Raw genomic sequence first — 20,125 nt, 5'->3', positions numbered from 1 at the left:
CTTACATGATGCACAAAAGACACATCACTTAGGGAATCCTTGTGCAAAAAAATAAAAAATAAAAAGGCTAATTTGAATCCAATCATAAGGCAACATTAGAGAAATTCAAATTTGAGACACTCAAAACTATCAAGGTTATTAAAGAATGAGGTAATGCTCCAGCTGAAAGGAGTCTAAACAGTGTATAATCCACTCCAGGCAAAACAATGCGATAAATGTATTATTGGGGCAATTGATAAAATTTCAATAAGGTCTGTAGGTTGGATAATGTTATGTATCAATACTAAACTTTCCTGAATGTTATACTTGTATTGTAGCTAAGTAAATATCTTTGTTCTTAGGACATATGTACTTAAGTGTTTAGATGCAAGGGGTAAGATGTCTGTAACATATTCATGGTTAAAAGAAGTATGTGTACACATAAGTATCAATATGTGTGTGTATGTGTGAATAAAAACATTTGCTTATACAGAATAATGATTCAAACATATTAACAACTGGTGGGTGATTCTGGGTAAAGGGTATATGAGAGATTTTACAAAATTTTTACAATTTGGGGAAAACTTTTAAATTTTTTCCAAACAAGAAATTTAAAGAAATGCAAAATCCCATCACTTAGAGATAACTATAAATAAATATCTACCTATTCATCTACACTTTTTCTTTTGATGAGATCATACAAAAATCCCATGCTTTGCGTTCTTCCACATTAATATAGTCTGGACACCTTCCGACATCCGTAACTACAAGTTCATCTTCTATTTGGTGTTCGCATAGTGTCTTACTGGATCAAAAAATTGTAAAATATTTTGGCAATACAATTATTTCTAGGCTTGCTATTATAAATGATGATGCCATTACACACACTTGTGGCAGGTACAAATTTACTTTTAAAGAGCAAAGATTCATCTCTGGGAAAGCTATTCCTTAGTTTTAATTCAACATACCATAGGAAATAAAGCAATCATGAGTTCTTGGGTGCAGCAAACTTTTAGTTATTTTACTCATTTCATTTTTCATAGTTCTACAGCTTTAGCAAAAATAAGTCACTAAAATACATATAAAATGGAAGTTGAAGGAAAAGTCATCCAAAACCTTCCTGGCCACTGAAAAACTAGCTAGGATATGGCAAATATCCTTTACACAATTATCTTCAGGCATGTATTCACTTTGAAAGCTCATTTATATGAACTGGATTTTATCGAGAGCATTACGACTTAATTCTCTCCTGAATACAAGTCCTGTTCCTGTTTTTCTGGTTCTATTCATTTTAATGGATTTGTTAGAAAGACTGCAACTGAAGAAATCCTTTCCACTCAATAGTGTTTAACACCAGCGTGGATGCGCCAAAACCTTGAAGATGTACATCCTGCCTGAAGTCATGAATATATCTGTCATTTTTAAAGATTCTTGCCAGTGTGGACTTTCTGATGGTACGTGAGACGTGAACGGTGACTGAAGTCCTTACCACATACATTACATTTGTACGGTTTTTCTCCAGTGTGGACCCTCCGATGGGCCTGAAGACGTGAACTCTGACTGAAGCCCTTACCGCATTCCTCACATTTAAATAATTTCTCCCTAGTGTGAACACTCAGATGAACTCTAAGATTTGAGGGGAGACTGAAGGCCTTCCCACACTCCTCACATTTATGGGGTTTCTCTCCTGTATGGACCCTCTGGTGATGGCGAAGATTCAAGCTCCTCCCGAAGCCTTTCCCACATTCCTCGCATTTGTAAGGTTTTTCTCCAGTGTGGCCTCTCTGATGGTATATAAACTGAGAACTGTATCTAAAGCCCTTTCCACAGACATCACATTTGTATGGCTTTTCCCCAGTGTGGACCCTCTGATGGGACTGAAGACCAGAAGACTGGCTGAAGCCCTTACCGCACACACCACATTGATATGGTTTCTCTCCAGTGTGGACCCTCTGATGCACACGAAAGTCTATGGCCTGACTGAAACTCTTATCGCATGCCTCACATTTATAGGGTTTCTCTCCTGAGTGGACTCTCTGATGAGCGTGAAGATTTGATCTCCAGCTGAAGCCCTTTCCACACTCCTCACATTTGTATGGTTTTTCTCCAGTGTGAATTACATGGTGCAGTTTAAGGTTCGAACTATAACTGAAGTCCTTACCACACACGTCGCATTTGTACGGTTTCTCTCCAGTATGGACTCTCTGATGGGTTTGAAGTTTTGATGACTGACTGAAGCCCTTCCCACACGTTTCACATTTGAATCGTTTCTCCCCAGTGTGGACATTCTGATGCACTTGAAGATTTGAAGCCTGACTGAAGCCCTTCCCACACTCCTTACACTTGTAGGGTTTCTCTCCTGTGTGAACTCGGAAATGGATGTGAAGATCTGTGTTACGGGTAAACCCTTTCCCACATGCCTCACATTTGTATGGTTTCTCTCCAGTGTGAACTCGTCGATGGCATATTAATGGTGAATTGTGACTGAAGCCCTTACCACAGACATCACATTTGTAAGGTTTCTCCCCAGTGTGGACTCTCTGATGAATGTGATAATGAGCAGCCTGAGTGAAGCCCTTACCGCACTCCTCACATTTATAAGGTTTCTCGCCCCTGTGGACCCTCTGATGAACACGAAGATTAACACTCCAGCCGAAGCCCTTGCCACACTCCTCACATTTGTATGGTTTTTCTTCAGTGTGGACTCTCTGATGGCACTGAAAATTTGAACTCTGACTAAAGCATTTACCACACTCTTCACATTTATAAGGTTTCTCTCCAGTGTGAGTTCTGTAGTGAATGGTAAGACCTGTGTTGCTACTGAATCCCTTGCCACAGCTGTCACATCTATAGGACTTCTCTCCTGCATGATGAGAATGATGAGAATGGAAGGAGCCCCTAATGAAGCACTCACGGGACTCGTGACATTTAGCAAGTTTCTCTCCTGGGGGAATCCTCTGATGAGTCTGCAGATGTAAGTTCTGACTGGAGCATTTCTCTCCTGTGCAAACACTCCTATGACTTGAAAGCAATGAGCTGTAAGTGAAGCCCTTTCCACACTCACTGCATGGACGGAGTTTCTCCCTGAAGGGTAAACACAGATTGAAGCCATCACTCAAGCTTTTGCCACATTCACTAGATTTGTAGGGTTTCTGTTCTGTATCAATTTTAATATCACTAAGCAGTGATTTCTTCATGAAGGCTTCACATATATGCGGGTTATTTTTCACAAGAATTTGCTTACCTCTAATCTGATTCTGTGTCTTACTCAGATATATATTCCCACAAAAATCCTGGGTTCTTGAAACCAAAAACTCTTGATTTTCAACGAAACAAGAGCTACCTCCTTTATGATTCACTAGATCATTCTCATTTTCAGAAAACTGAATAGAATTGCCTGGTAGTGACTGAGAACTCTTCTTCTGAAGACATCGGGTTAAGTCTCTTGCAACCTGTTTCCAGATTTGCCAGCAGGATAGCTCTTCATGGGACAGGAATTTTAATGCAACTTTTCGAAGAGTCTCCACCTCATTTTGATTCTTGCTGCCTGTAAGAAAAAGTGATATTCAGCGATGAGGACACATGAATGCTTTGTTCAGAAATATCAAGATTTCACACTTAGGCCACAGAAGAAGGCCTTAATAAGCCAGAGAAGGGTCATGTCTGTACAACACCATTTATTCTTTTCTTGTTTTTCCATGCGAGTGTAAGCCAAGAATGGAGTCACCGGGCTCTTATCCACTAAGTGTAAATATGACCCGTTTAGACCTTTAAGTCTCATATTTAACACAAGAGCTGTAATCAGTTGGCTGCAGTGGAATGAAGACAAGCCCCATTTCAACCTCCAGTGACATCTACGCACCTTGTCCTCAGTATTCTTATGACCAGTGAGATTCTACCCAATTAGGTTACAAAAGTTCAGACTATAGGCATAAAATATTTTAGGTCCTTGTAGAAATTACCTTCCAAGAGTATATTTGGGAAGCTGCTGGAATAATAACATTTATTCTTCTAAACCTGGAAGTAATTTAGGTCTCTGTGGAAAAAAAAAAAAATGGAAAAGGGAAAACTAATCTTGCCCAACCAAGGAAGAGCCTGGGAGGAGAGAAGGGCATAAGGTAGACTCTCTTGGCAACTCTGAAGAGGAAGGGGGGTCTATTCGGCTTGAATTCTCTCATTCCCTTTGGGTGTCTGCTCAGATATCATTCAATTGGGTGAGACCTTCCTTATCACCCAATATAAAGTAATTCTTCCCATCCCCCATGCACCTTTGATTCTTCCCATTTGCTTTACCCTGCTTTATTTTTCCCCACAGCACTTATCATTTGACTCACTATATACTTCCTAATTTTGCCTTGTCTTTTTAGACCCACTAGGACGTAAGTCATGAGGAAAACATGCACTGTTTTCTTCATTGCTTTATCATCGCTGCAACGGAATGTTTCAAATTGTTGGGACATATTAGTAAATTGTGGAACAAATTCTGTAATTGTGACAAATAATAAAAAAAAAAATAGAATACATGATACATGTATTACAAGCAGCAAGGGTACCACTATAAGAAATGCTTGTTTTAGGTGTAGACATACATGTAAATACATATATATTCTATATGTATGTGGGTTTAAGATGTAAAATATTTCTTATTGAGAGTCATGTTAAAAATGTTTAAGTGGCGGGGGGACCAAGTCCTTAACCATATTCTGTTTAGAAAAAAAAGGTGTGGCTTGCTGCCAGCATTAATTTAAGTTTACGTAAACATGCTCTTTGAGGCTGAAGTAAATCAGACTGGTTTTTGATGTGAAAATAGAATATGAAAACTATTCTTGGAATTATTTCTAAACATAACTTGTCTCTAATCCTAATGCAATAGAAATGTATACATAAATCGAACTCATCAAATGAATCTTCAGCTAACAACTGTTAAAGAACAATGTTAACATCACACATAGGAATGCTACATTTCTAGGATTTGACATTTTCAGCGATTGAGGAGTACTATACTTTGTAAATGGAAATACTGCTACTAAAAACCAAATGTTATAAATAGAACGATGTCATTTGTTTCCAAAGATTATCAATATACTACAGTGATGTGAAAATAATAAAAGCGAGAATTTTTGTGGCAAACTTTGGGGGTGAGGTTAGGGCTGTAATCTAAGAGTTATCTTGGGTTGATGATGCAGCTGCGAGCGCTGTGGGTGAGTATTCCTGGGGTAAATGGGAAATGGATTAAAAATTAATTTGCTTAAGATGGAAAGTTAGATTCTAAAAAGACTGAAAATGTCTCAACAAGAATGCCCACGTTTCGGGTACAGTAGGCTGATCGAACAGCCCCCTGAAGATGTCCTTGCCCTAATCCTGGGAACCTGTGAATATGCTGATGTACACAGCAAAGAGGACTTCAGCTTTGATCAAACCGAGGTTCCTGAGATGGGGAGGTTATCCTGGCTTATGGATGGGCCCAAAGTAACCACCAAGATCAGTATAAGAGGGGGCGGGAAGGAACTGTCCTGGATCTCAACCTATGCAGCTGTCTCTTTTGCTGGTTTCAGTTTGTATCTTTTTTGCTTTAACAATTATAATTGTAAGTATAGTGATTTCTTACGTTCTGAGTTATTCTATTGAATTATTGTGAGAACCCCTGAATTTTTAGCCAGTTGCTAAGAGGCAAGGGCAGCCCTGGGAAGCCCAGTTGGTGTCTTAAGTCTTGGTGGGCAGTGTTGCGGACGACAGTATCCCCGGCCTGTGAAGTTGGGGCTGCTTTCGGGTGTTTGGTATTGGAAGTCATTGTAACATGTCAAAGGCTTCTCACATTGCTTGTGATACCCACTAGTTAATACCATTAAGATATAAGTTACATTGGAAAACTTAACTTGAAATTCTATAATTTTCTCTCCTAATTAGGACTCTCCTCATCTCCATAGGCATGTCAGTGCTTTTTGACTTCTGGAAATGTCTGATTTGAAACTACTAAACAACCACCACACATAGGTCACATGAGTGTTTAGGTATGAGAGAGGGGGAGGGTGGTTAAGTGGGCGGTTTTCACACATAAGTGGACAACTGAAACTGTTACATGAGAACTGACGGACCGTAATGCCTGGAATATCAGCATCTATAATTCTGATATTTATTTATACATTCTGATCATTGTGAATAGCTTTTATCTTCTGAGGCTAACAACCATGAATCTTTACATACCCAAAGGTATCTAAGAACTTAGAATTATGCTGGACACTCGCTGGACGACAATGTGCCACACATCCCACTAGTGTGCTCTAAACCCACAAGCCATCTCGAGGAGTAATGGAGACATGAGGTCACTTGTCTCCATTATTTGTAAGCTTTTTGTTTTTAGAAAGCCTTACAAAAACGAGCCCTTTAATTTCTGCTCCAGTGATCTATAACGAGCATTTCAGGACGGTATCTGTACATGAAGCATAGTTGCAAAACCCTGAACCATGCTGATGTTAAAGAAGTCAAATAAAACCTTTGAGAAAAAGTGGCAGAAAATGCTACAAGTTTTGTTAAAAGAGAGACTTGGTCTATTACGTAAAAATGAAAAGTGACAATACTTAGTATCATAATTTCTAAGGTTAAGTTTGCAAATAAAAATGGGACCCAGTAGAACCAGTATCTAACCCTCCTGAACACGTCAAACATGGAGCAACATGTAGACATAAAAAGGGAGATGGACAAAAGAAGACAGGGTATACCCGCCAATTACTTACGAAATGCAGGGCCTGACTCGTGTTTGCAGACATGCTTCTGTTCTGTTTTTCAGCAAAGGGAGCCTAGGCAAATATCCATTTCTTAGGAATTTTTAATATTTAAATGGGCAGAACTGAGGATAATGCAAATTAAAGAGAAGGGAAAGAAAGGGAGAAAAAGGAAGGAGGTCAAAGTGAAGAAGTGAGAGAGGGCAGGAGAATGGCGGACAGCGAAAGACCAGGTGTAAGAGTGAAAGGGCTGGCTGGGGACACCGACAAGGCACCTTCACAGACGGGGAAGGCTGGGATCCCAGACTAGGACAAGTTGTGAGGAGAGCTTCTCATTTTCAGGGTAAGGGGGAGGAGAATGGAGAAAGGATGATATTTTAAATAGGGCAGACACAGACTGCCTAGCTGATAAGATGAAATTTGAGCAAAGACCTGAGTGAGTAGGGAGCGACTGGGGACTTCTGAGGCAGAGGAGAGCTAGTCAAAGGCCATGAAACAGAAGAGGACACTCCAAAAGGCCAGGATGGTAGGAATAACTTAAGCCGGAAAAAAAAAAGAGGAGATCAAAGAGGAACTCGGTGAGAGGCCAGGTCAGGTGCATCCTGCAGGCCCCTATACAGATGCTGGGTAAAATGGGAAGTCTTGAGAGGGTTCGGAGCAAAGGAATGGCATAAACTCACTTCCTCCCTAAAGAATCACTCTGGCTACCGAGAAGAGAAGGGATTAAAGGAGAGCAAGGGAGGAAGCATGGAGACCAGTGTGGAGGCTGCTGTCACAGTCCAGGCAAGAAGATGACAGCTCTCAGACAAGAGTGGTAATCTTGGACGTGGTGAGCAGATTAGCTGGTACCTGAAAGAACAGCCATGTGGTCCTCACCAGAATTCCCATTTTGGGGTGTTTCTCTTTCCATCATCCAAAGTTTTTCTTCTGCCTCCAGCTGGGATACTATATCTGGTTTGAAGGGAAGATATCCTATGAAAAAATAGATATGTGTATTTAAGATGCACACACAGCTAAAATATATTTTTGTTTAAATTCTATAATCCTCAGAACCTCTAAAGTGTTCTTTAAGAGCTTTTCGATCACAAACTATAATAAGAAATTTAGGTTACGACCTAATTCATGTGCATGTGTAGATAAAAATGGGATTTAGCCAATGTCTGGTTTCATCATATTTCCCACAATCACATACAATTCACTGTAAATGGCCGTAGTTTTCGCTATAATGTGAGCACGTCTTGATAAGGAACTGAGAATAAATTAGAATAATGACAGAAGGTATTTAATAGAAAAAAAGTGACAGTACAATGTACAATGTACTAAGTTGATTCCATGACCCACAAGTGAGTTATGACCATAATTTGAAAGACAAAGTATTTGAAAGACAAAGTATAGAAGCTAAGCCGCCCATTTATAATTGATTTAGAACAGGGTTTCTCAATCAAGGCACTTCTAATATTCTGAGCTGGCTAACCCTGTTGCGGGTGGTGTCCTGTCCACTGTAGGAGGTTTAGCTGCATCACTGGCCCTAGAAGCTGGTAGCATCTGTCCTCAGTTGTGACAATCAAAACTATCTCCAGACATTGCCAAATGTCCGGGGGGTGGAAGGATGGGGCGGCACAATCACCTTGGACAGATTTTTGCCTGAGCAGGAAGACCAGAAAAACCTTTGCCTGAAGTCCCGGGGGTTAGAAAAGCTTGTGTCTTCAAGGTCAGGGAACCACTTCAAAAGGTCCAAAGCTTTGAACCATTGAGGACAGGGACTCTCAGAGGGATTGAGATTCAGTGTCAGAGGGCGCCTGTCCTCACCCACTGAGACCAGGTTCTTAAAATTCTCCAGCATCACATCCTGGTACAGCTTCCTCTGGGAGGCGTCCAGCAGCCCCAGCTCCTCCTCGGTGAAGGTCATAGCCACATCTTTGAATGTCACTGGCTCCTACAACATCAAACACACTCCAACTAAATCTTCCAACAAAGGCCCCCTGGGGGAAGGGAAGCATTGAGAAGTTAAAAGAGAATTACTGAAAAAACTGTTACAGAGTTGGGGGAACGGTTCCAGTGCCTACAGCTGTCCCTCTCTCGCTGCCTCCCCACAAAGCTTGGACTCTATTACTATTTTTTCTTTTTGACGCTATAACTTTTTTTTTTTCAATTATACTTGACATACAATTATCACTATTTTTAATGTTTGCAAAGTTCAAAGACCTTCGGCAACCGTCCAGAACAGGTATATATACCTGTCATATAGCTCTTCCTCTGTGTTTTCAAGGCACATGCCTTGTCCACCTCCTGTAGCATTCGCAGCTGATGAAGGGAGAGGTAGAGTTCGAATTTCAAGATTTTAATTACAGGATGTTGGGCAAATTCCCTAATTTCTCACAACCTCGAATCCCTCTTCTCAACAGTGGTGTCTCAGGATTAGATGAGTGAATATATATAAAGTACTTAGAAAAGTAATTAGAATGGTGTCTCACACATAATAAATGCTCAATAAGTTTGAACAATTAGTATTATACTCTCTTTCATTCCATTTTGACTGAATAGTACAGTATTCTTTAGAACTAACAATTTATCTTTAGTCAATAGAAATAATGTATAATTAGTTAGAGCCATTTTTTTTCTTTTTTTTTTTTTATGCCTACAGCACCTGGTCTTCCTAGGTGGTCTCCCATCCAAGTACTAACCAGGCCCAACCCTGCTTAGCTTCCGAGATCAGACAAGATCGGGCATGTTCAGGGTAGCACGGCCATAGACTAGGTATAGCTTTTTACTTATCATCAGTGCTGCAAAGGTCCTTTTAGAGATCTTAGCCAAGAAGTAGGAATTACGAAGTAATAAAATATACACTTAAAAAATTTTGAAAGCATATGGCAGATTTTCTTCTCAAAGAGAAGTGTAAGTGTCCCTGAATCTCTAGACTCTGGCCAAATAGAACATAATTCCCTTTTTTCTTTTTTTTTTTTTTGTTAAAAAAAAAAAATAGACCTTCGACAATCTCAGTGAAATAAATAGAAAGCTCTTAGTAATGTTTGCACACACATAGTTATTAATGATCATTATTTTCTTCATAAATTTACTTTCTTTTTTTGTGACACTCCTATTCATTCACTAGGGTTTTTCTTTATCTTACTAACCTTAATAAGAATTAGAGATGTTAGGCCTTTATCTACTATATGTTATAAGGACATCCCATCAATTCTAATAGTGCAAATAAATAGTTATGAATGCATGTGAAAAAGAATATGGGAAAGCAAAAAGAGCTCGTTTGTAAGCTGGGCAATAATGTAAATTATTTTTGTCTCTTTAAGGTTTCTATTGTTTTTTCGAACATTGTTTCGTGAAGTAATAAAGATAAAACAAAACAAAACACATGCACACACACAGTCTGGCACACAGCATGTCCTCGAGATCTGCTGTTTTCTATGAACCTTTCCAAGGAAGAGGAAAAAAATGTGCCCCACCTTTGAGAAATAAAATCACATCTTAGGAGACAGAAAGGAATGCCTTCCTTACCTTAAACTTGGTCATTTTCTCCTGTTCCTTCTGGGGAAGGTCAGAGTCCTGAGAAGGCATAACTGTGGAAGGACAAAGCAGCCATGAGACACTAACCAGAGCTGCCATGAGCCCACGCTGATCTTTGCAGAAATTCTATAAGAGCACTCCTACTTCTGGGCAGATGCAGTCACACACAGCTTGGTGAGCAGAGCATGGAAGAGATTCCAGCTCCTAATGTGTTTGTCAGCCAGGGACCTCTAGAGAGTGAACAACCTGCACAACCAAATACACTATCCCTACAATAAAGATTTCTGATCCTGGGGAAGGCAGGAAATGAGAGGCATTATAACAACATGTGGGTTAAAAAAAAGGAGGGGGGGCTCTAGAGTCAGGGGCCTAGGTTTAAATCCTGGAAATGATACTTCCCATCTGTGTAACATCTGCAGTATTAAAACAAATCTTTCTATGCTTCCCTTTGGTCATCTCCACAATAAAGATAGAATAAGAATCATAAATCATACGCACCTCACAGGCCTAAATGAGTAGATGGCAAGTTCTAAGAACCAGGAGTCCCTTTTTCTTGGAGCTGTGAAAAAAACAGAGGGTATGTTGCATTGTAAACTGCATAGATGCTCCTCCACTTAAGACGGGGTTATGTCTTAACAAACCCATTTGAAATTGAAAATGCATTGAGTATACCTAATCTATAAAATGTCAGGGCTTAGTCTCGCCTACCTTAAATGTGCTCAGAACACCCACACTGGCCTACAGCTGGGCGATTTTCTTGAGTTGCATGTCAGGAGTCACTGTCTTCCTCTTTTTCCTTTCACCAGAAACAAGACACACAGATGGGCATTTTACAGATGTGATGGGATATGAAAATACAAACACAATATCCAAAAAACACTGGCAACACAGTACACTGTATATAGACTGTCAGTTGTTTGTTTGCTCTTGTGACCATGGGGGTGATTATGGGGCTCACTGGGAGCTATAGCTCACTGCTGCTGCCTAGCATCAGAAGACAGTATCAAAGTTCAAAATTCAAAGTACAGTTTATATGGAAGGTATTTCATTTAGGACCACTGTAGAGTCGAAAAGTTAAGAGGAACCGCTGGTTAGTTGGGGAGTGTATTTACAAATGTCTTTTCTAACAACTTAAAAGACCTGAAAGGACCTGGACTCCATTTATTATTGCTATGATAGTTACCTTCAATCTCTGAAAGCCCTAATTCTAACTCAAAATTTTTTCTTACTTAATAATTTGTTCCCCAGCTAGTAACACTTTATTGACACTGATATTAGCTTTCTAAAAAGTGTTGGTTTGGGTCAATTTACTTCAGGAAGCCAGAAAAGGCTTATTGGTAAAAAGCCTTTTATCCTATATGCATGGAGATACAGAAAAACACATAGCAAACAGAAAGCTACAAAAGAAAAATGAAGAAAAAAGAAGGATATGAGGAATTCTGGTCAAGACAACATAGAAGATAAATGCTATGTTCACTTCCTCTCATGACCATATCAAAATTACAATGAAACTACAAACTACCGTCACTGGGAATTGTCTGAGCTCTAGCTGAACAGGTGTCCTATAACTGGGAATATACACAAGGGGCCACCTCAAGACTGGTAAGAGGGGCAGAGACGTGAAATGGGCTGGTCCCATAACCGCATGCAGTGGTTGAGAATCAAGAGTGTTTTCATGGTGACAGAGACCCCACCCCACCCCCGGAGAAACAGGGGTCCCAGCCCCACACTCAGCTCCCCAACTCAGGGTTCCAGTGCTGGGAAGAGAATTCCTCAAAACATCTGGCTGTGTAAAGCAGTGGAGACTGTGACTGAGTGAGACGGAGAGCAGCAGGATTCGCAGATGCTCCTCTTAAAGGGCCTGCCCCTAGACTTATTCACTGAAGAACTCACTCGCTCTGAGCCACAGCACTGGGACAGCTGCTTGAATGGTGCCAGAGACACACAAAGAGGAACTGAGTTGTCTGGCTTCAGGTAGAGAGCTGAAGGGGCAGCTTTCTCTTGGAAAGAAGTGCTGGCAATATCCATTCTTCCTTTTTTGAGCTCTCCCCACCTCCCAGTATGCAGATGTAGGCGGCCACCATATCTGAGTCTCCAGAAGCCTTGTCACCCTGCCCAGGAGATTTCCTGAGACCCCACCCCATCCACCTTGTGGATCCACCCAAGCTGCCTGCCTGTCTTGGCCCACACTGCAATCTTCCTAAAATCTCTCAAAGGCTTACAAAACCCAAACAAGCAGCATCTAGCCTTGGCAGGCCCTGCACCTCTTGCTGAGCAGCCCCAAACCTGGCACTAATGGCAGCTGGCCTTGGTTCCTGGATTGGCCTCTTGAGGCATCCATAAGCCCAGCACAGGTGGCAGCCATCTGTAAATCGCTTGGTGGCCCTTACCAGGTGGTCCTGGAAGTGCACAGGCTGAGGCTGAACTTGGCTTGCAGCTAGGCCCCTCCCAGGAGGCCCTTGGGGCAGCACACCCAGCAGTGTACTTTGACCAGCACTGGAGCTGGACCACCCAACACCTCTGAGGAGAACACACCCAAAGGGTAGACTGGGCAGGTGCCATTCACAGCTCAAGTTGAATCCTGCTCTATAGAGGCAGCCACTCACCAGGCAAGCCTCACTACCCATCAGCCCACGGGTCAATCCCTCCCACTGAGAGGCAAACAGCAAACAATGCTCAACTGCAACAGGAGGGCACAAACGACCCATGTAAAAGACAGACCTTGAGCACCTTGTTCAGGTGACCAAATAAGACTGTCCACTGGGCCCCACAGGACACCTACTACCTAAAGCCACTCTACTAACACTGGGAGACTTAGGGCCTCTACCTAATACATAGAAGCAAAAGAGGGAGGCAGCCAAAACGAGGAGACAAAGAAACATGTCCCAGATGAAAGAACGGAATAAAGCTGTAGAAAAAGAACTGCCAGATGCCAAGTTCAAAACACTGATAATAAGGATGCTCAATGAAATTAGGGGAAGAATAGATGAACTCAGTGAGAATTTTAACAAAGAGATAGAAAACATAAAAACAGAGATAGAAAACATCAAAGATAACCAGTCAGAAATAAAGAATATAATATGTACATTAGAAGGAATCAACAGATTGGATGTAGTGTAGGACTGAATCAGTGATTTAGAGGATGGGGTAGTGGAGGTCACCCAATCAGAACAGCAACAATAAAGAATCCCTCTCTACAGCCATGCCACCCTGAACATGCCCGATCTCCTCTGATCTCAGAAGGGTCGGGCCTGGTTAGTACTTAGATGGGAGGCTACCTAGGAATACCAGGTACTGTAGGCTTAAAAAGAGAAAAGAATAAAGAATGTGCGCTCCCCCCACCCCTGCAAATGAGGATAGTTTAAGGGGCCTCTGAAACAACATCGAGCATAACATTGCATCATAGGGGTACCAGAAGAAGAGAGAGAGCAAGTCGAAAACCTATTTGAAGAAATAATGATGGAAAACTTCCCTAACCTGGTGAAGGAAATACACATAAAACCCCAAGAAGCTCAGAGAGGCCCAAGTAAGATGAACCCAAAGAGGCCCACACCAAATGCCAAAGGTTAAAGACAAAGAGAGACTCTTAAAAGCAGCAAGAGAAAAGCAGTTAGTTACCTACAAGGGAACTCCCATAAGACAATCAGATGATTTCTCAATAGAAACTTTGCAGGCCAGAAGGGATTGGCACGAAGTAATCAAACTGATGAAGAGCAAGGACCTACAACCAAGATTACTCTACCCAGCGAAGCTGTCATTGAGAATCGAAGGACAGATAAAGAGCTTCCCAGAATAGAAAAAGCTAAAGGAGTTCATCACCACCAAGCCAGTATTATAGGAAATACTAGAGGGGCTTCTAAAAAAGAAGAAAAAAATATGTATCAAATATGAGTAAGAAAATGAGAATAATGACATATTCATCAATAAGTACTTCAAGTGAAAAATAATTAAATATTTCAATCGAAATACAGAGTGGTTGAAAACAAGATCCTTACATATGCTGTCTACAAGAGATTCACTTCAGATCAAAACACACACAGAGATTGAAAGTAAAGGGATATTTTATGAAAATGAAAATGGAACAAACAAACAAAATCTGGTGTAGTGATAATTATATCAGACAAAATAGCCTTTAAAACAAAGGCTATAACAAGAGACAAAGAAGAACCCAGTAATCCCACTTCTGGGTATTTATTTGAAAAAAAAAAAACCTCAAAATACTACTTTGCAGGGACATGTGCATCTATACGTTCATTGCAACACTATTTACAATAGCCAAGATATGGAGGCAACCTGAGTGTCCATCAATAGATGAATCGATGAAATAGAGGTGGTACACATATACAATGGAATGTTACTCAGCCATATAAATGAATGAATGAATGAATGAATGAAATCTTACCAACTGTAACAATGTGGATGGACCTAGAGGGCATTGTGCTGAGTGGAATAAGTCAGAAAAAGACAAATGCCATATGATTTCACTTACATGTGAAATCTAAACAAAATAAACAAATGAGACAGAAATAAAGTCAGAGAAAATTTTGAGGGTTATCAGATGGGAGGGATTTAGGAGAGGAGAAAAAGGGGAAAGGATTAATAAGTACAAATTGGTAGTTACAAAACTGGCATGGAGATGTAAAGTACTGCATAAGGAATACAGTCAATTGTAATAACTATGTATGGTGTCAGATGGGTACTAGATTCATTGGGATGATCACTTCATAAGTTATATAAATCTCTACTTACTATGTCATACACCTGAAACATATAATTTGTTAACAACAATAACTGAAAAATAAAGAATATTAAAAAAGAAAAAAGAAACATGAAGGACAGATTGAGAAGCCCCAATATCAATCTACAGAGTGTAAGAAGAAAAGAATGAAAAAAATGGCAGGTCTTATTTCTAGAGATAGTTGCTGAGTTCAAAGATAGAAATTCTGAACAATGTAAAAATGAATATACTCCTAAATAAATAGTGAAATTCAGAAATGCAAAGGCCTAAATAAATAAAAACTAAGAAGAACAAAAATCTTTAAAGCTCCCAGAAGGAAAATATAGTTTACTTAATAGAAATGATAATTAGATTGGCAGGAAGTGGGAAATACAATAAAGATCTAAAACGGATTATCTCCAAAATAAAGAAAATAATGGTCAACCTATAATGCTATGCTAAATGATTATTTACATAATGTAAAATGTTACAGACATTTTAGCTGAAGAAAAATGAACAAAATGTATGACTAAATTCTGAAAGAAGCAATGAGAAAACACTTATATGTTTGATAATATCTTTGTTAAAAAAAAAAAAAAGGCCAAGAACAATATGACAAGTTAAGAAGGTGGTTATAATAAAAAGTATATCTATAACCTAACCGATAGTTTTTTTAAAAAAGTGGTAGTAGGGATCCATCATCAAATTTCAAATATATTTTTCATTTCTATATTTTCCGGAATGAGAATGCATGCTGATTAAATTTAGTATCTGTTGAGACGATAACCATCTTTAAAAATTAAAAGTACCACAAGCCATATAATTTCCAAAACAGTTGAGAGCAAATAAGAGAGCACACTGAAGACAAAAAAAAAAAAAAAAAAGACAATTTAAAAAGAAATTTTAAAAGAAGTATGTATTTAAAATGTGTGTGGGGAGTAGAAATACACACATGCACACTAAGAAGCAACTAAACATTCTTGGGTATATTCGACAAATATTTAAACATTTTCCTAGTAGTAACTTACTGAGTGAAGGAAACCTGATTAACTGAAAAGATGTCAGACCAGGAAAGCACTCTGAGTAGTATGAACCGGAGGATACGCTGCGAGGAGCCAAGAAATCCCTTCTTCCTCCCCTTTTGCAATTCAGGGGTGGTGAAGCAAAGGATGCACGGGGACAGCACGACTGTGCCTGTCTCTCGGATAAGCTGCAGCAGACATCCCCAGGCACTAGCGCGGGGTGACTCAGAGCTTCCTAAAAAAAAAAAAAAACAAATCAAAACTCAGTAAGGCTGGAAAGAGCTTGGTTTCCAGAAGGATGACAGAATGGCCGTGGCCTTGCTCCTAGAGCCCTGACCTCTGTCTTCACACCGGCTTCTAGTCAAAAAGACGCCGGCGAGGGAAATCGCCATACCCACAGCGAAGCCACTGTTATTAGGTGCCACCACCGTCCTAAGCTTGGATCCGTACTGTCTCAGCTAATTCGAATCACGACCCCCTGGCCAGGAGCTGCTGTCCTTTGCCATTTTACAGAGGGGGAAAAAGGAGAGCGCAGAGGTAATAAACTCGCCGTATGCTGTACCGATGGAAGTGGCAGCGCTGCTAGTTAAGTGAGGGAGAGCTTCCGCCCTCCGCCTCTCAGCCTCCGCTAGGGGCCAGGACGCCTCCATCATAACACAGCCAGCTAGGTTACTGACTAGTCCCACAGTCAGGCCGGAAAGGCTCGGAGGGGGCGTGAGGGAGCGGGGTTGACTCACCTCCCGGACCGAAAGGTGGTGACGGCCTCGCTCTCCCGGGCGGAAATGGCTCCGACTACACGGCACTCCGGAACTACGCTTCTCAGCAGCCCCGTGTTTCCGGACGAAGTTGGGGAATACATTTCCCAGAACACCCAAGAACAACTTCTGCCCTGGTAAAATATTAAAAATAAAAAAAATTTTTTAATCGCTAAGCTCTCGGAATTCTCAGCCTACGAGCCAACAACTTCCAGAAGTCTCTTTATTGGTTTCCTGTCATTTTGTTGGCCTTAAGCAGTTCTCTGACGCCAGTACGGCTTAGCCTTTTCTCATTGACAAAACATAATAGCAAATATTTTAAGTCAGTCTTGTGTGAAACAAATCACGTGATGCTTTGCTGATAGAATTCTACCCACTGCTATCAAAAAAGGAAAAAACGATAGCCTCTATTTTGCAGTTTTAGGCACTTGTATATAAAAAGAATGAAAGATTTAAATAAAAACCAACAAAGGCCACTATAGTGTAAATTTCCATTTTTGTTAATAGCACAAATCAGAACAGCTTCCCTGTTGAGGACAACTAGACATACTCTGAGTGAAAAGATGAGCTTCAGCAAAGACTTCTATGATCAACTTCTCAAAGCAATAGGGGCCACTGAAATCATTTTTCAAGGAAATTACAAATCTGAAGGATGAACACATTGTTAAGTAGATGTTTATGCATGGTCACCGAAAAGACTTTTATATCCACAAATATATACAATATATGTTTGCATTTCCCACTTACTGAATATATATTCCTTATTCTGCTATACGCAGATATCTCTTATGAAGCATGTAGTGTGTTCCATGGACTGTTCCAGACTCTTTTGACACTTCATCTTCACAATTTTCTAAAGGTAAATACTGTTGTTTCTGCTATTTTACAGTTTACTAGCCAGAGGCAAAGAGAGGTTAAATAATTTGGTTTTTCTCCAACTCCCAAGATTATGGGTAATTTTGATTTTTTAAAAATATTTCTCTATTTTGTAATATCTCTATAATGGGCATACATTCTTTCTATGATGAAAATATAAATTCTCAAGCCCCAAACCACCTTCTACGCCTGATAGAAAATGCTTTCTCAAGCCATATACACAACTAATTCCTTTAAGAAAGGTACAGCATAGAGATTAAAAACACAGACTTGAGGCTCCCAGTTCTTGGGTTTAAATGGCAGTTCTGCTTCTGACTAGCTGTAAATTTTGAGCAAACTACATATTCACCAAAAGCAAATGAAAAAGACTTTGTTTAAAGGACTCATTTTCCTTTTACATTTTATAACAGAGCATTTCAAAAAATATATAGAGCTTTTGGATCCTTTCTTTAATCTTTCGTTATCCATGTAAATCTTAGAAGAAAGCTTCTAACCAGTATACAACCCAGAAGTGTTTTCAAATGTCCTAGGTTTGTCTCTTTTAAGCAGAAACTTTTGAGAAAATAACCACCAATGTCCCTACCATTTGGGAGTTTAATCAAGGGGCCTTCCTCTGCAAATCTACTAGCAGGGGAAATATGATAAATTTTGTTATTTCTTTGGATAAAATCAATGAATTAAGACTTAATTCAAGGAAATTTAGGATGAATTTATCAAAAAATTTACAGCAAATGATACAGTCCTCTTATATGAAGATAAGATTCTGCCAATCCTGAGAATTTATGTATCTAGTACAGAATGGTATAAAAAGTTTGTAACTGCTTGACTATATAAACAAGGAGAGATTGCTATGTAATTTTTTCTCACCAGTTCCCTAAAATACTATACTCTCGAGACGCTTATTCACTAGTAAAGGAGGTTTCTTTCCAGATTGTGCAGAGAGGACTTTCTGGGTTGGCAGGATGTTTTATTTAACTAACACCATCCGTTTCCTTTTGTGTTAAAAATAAAGGCTATCAGCTGCATATAAACCTCATAAGGCTGTTGGTTAATGAATTCGCATGAAATGATGATTACCAACTACTGACGACGACTTAGGAATTGAGGATAATGAAGTCAAGAGAGATTAAGTAACTCGCATGTTACTCTAGAAGTGTTAGAGCAGGATGGTAGGTAAGGGAAGCCAGTTAGGGTGCGCCAAGAGACCTTCAAACCAAGCGACACCCGAACCGGGCCGTCCCCAACCCAGGGAGCACGAACTGCTCCAAACAAGAGACTTCAGCGGAGAACGCAAACGTCTCCCAACCCGTGCTTCGCAGCTGGCCGAGGCTTTTCTTATGCTCCCTGAGGACGAGGGCCGGGACTTGGGCAGTCCCAGGATTGAAGGGGCTCCGGGTATTCACTACACAAGGCGGATGGCAGCCTTGCCGTCTACAACCAACGCGCTTCCGGCGGAATGGAGGGAGCCCTGGAACACTTTCCCAGAATTCCCTAGCCCTACCGGCCAGAAGCGGAAGTGCTCCTAGGCACATTGCCCCGGGGTACACTCCCCAGAGTGCACGAAACAAACAAGGCCGTAACCACGCCTCTCCTCCAAACCCCTCTACCCCGCCCCCGAAGAATAATTACTTTTGAGTTCTCTGAGCTTCAGCGTAGTAATGCCTAGAAAGCCAGGGCGAATCTCTGCAAAATTGTTCCACTTTTGAGTGGTGGTGTCTGTCTTGTCGCCACCTACCGCATCTGTTACAACACGTTTGCCACGTTCATGGGATTCGGGGGAAGATCTGGGTGGGGAGGAATCTCTGGTAAAACGCCAAACAGCCGCCACAGGAATAAGAATGAAAGGGAAATGGATTGTCTTTTCGTGACTGAAAGCCAAACTCCAAATCCCTCAGTATCTGAAACTGGATTAGAAGGAAGCGTTTTTGTTAGTATTTTCAAGCACCTAGAAGGAACAAATGAAAATCCTCCTTAGGGAAAGATACCGTCTTCCTAGGCTTCAAATTATTTCTAGAATTTAAAAAATAAATTAATATTTTACTAAGTAGTCTTCAAAGAAATCATTTCTTAGAAGATATAATATTTATAATTAATATCAAATTATCAAGAAATACAGCTTCACAAAGCAAACTTTACAAAGCAAAATGAACAGAACTAAGAAAAGTTAATTCACAAATTGAAATTTTAATGCGTATTAGGAAATATAGAACCTTAAAAATGTACTAAAACAGGATCTGAACCACTTGCTCATGCAACTTACTTGCGACTTCAGTTTTAACCTAAGCTCATATTTCACACTTGATGAAATGCTGCGGCTGTGCCCACATTTATGACTTGAATGCATGATAACTTTCTGGATGGTGGCCAAGAATTTAGTTTTAACTATAACCCGGTGAAGCCAGAAACTGGTTTCCCAGGAGTAATGCCATCTGCAGAGAATGATATAACATTGCTCCAAAACCCTAAACATCAATGTTATAAGCTCCATGCATCATGTCTGTATAGTCACACATCATCAGATATGTAGCGGAT

General features: G+C 40.3%; 1 protein-coding gene and 1 non-coding gene across 15 annotated transcripts; both read right to left on the bottom strand.

The window, feature by feature from the left end:
- Window positions 1-683: 683 nt before the first annotated feature.
- Window positions 684-19,526, bottom strand: LOC118611452 (zinc finger protein 227-like). 14 transcript variants are annotated; one of them, XM_036232409.1, is made up of 10 exons: window positions 18,671-19,128; window positions 17,465-17,610; window positions 16,700-16,851; window positions 15,969-16,197; window positions 10,932-11,019; window positions 10,722-10,782; window positions 10,215-10,276; window positions 8,511-8,637; window positions 7,551-7,673; window positions 684-3,526 (listed from the first exon to the last, which is right to left on the bottom strand). In XM_036232409.1, the coding sequence occupies exons 7-10, from the start codon at window positions 10,272-10,274 to the stop codon at window positions 1,401-1,403; spliced, it is 2,436 nt and encodes an 811-aa protein (XP_036088302.1). In that variant the 5' UTR covers window positions 10,275-10,276; window positions 10,722-10,782; window positions 10,932-11,019; window positions 15,969-16,197; window positions 16,700-16,851; window positions 17,465-17,610; window positions 18,671-19,128; the 3' UTR covers window positions 684-1,400. The 14 variants fall into 14 exon arrangements, with proteins under 14 accessions (XP_036088302.1, XP_036088304.1, XP_036088312.1 ...); XM_036232422.1 differs by adding an exon at window positions 6,714-6,776 and having other exon boundaries at window positions 3,414-3,526; window positions 17,465-19,135; XM_036232411.1 differs by lacking the exons at window positions 17,465-17,610; window positions 18,671-19,128 and adding an exon at window positions 19,223-19,526.
- LOC118611717 lies at window positions 9,337-9,455 on the bottom strand. Its single transcript, XR_004954541.1, has one exon. It is a non-coding gene; the product is annotated as a 5S ribosomal RNA (ribosomal RNA).
- Window positions 19,527-20,125: the final 599 nt, after the last annotated feature.

The sequence above is a fragment of the Rousettus aegyptiacus genome, unplaced genomic scaffold (assembly GCF_014176215.1).
Source record: "Rousettus aegyptiacus isolate mRouAeg1 unplaced genomic scaffold, mRouAeg1.p scaffold_m13_p_14, whole genome shotgun sequence".
NCBI lineage: Eukaryota > Metazoa > Chordata > Mammalia > Chiroptera > Pteropodidae > Rousettus > Rousettus aegyptiacus.
This window is presented reverse-complemented; position numbering and strand designations above follow the sequence as displayed.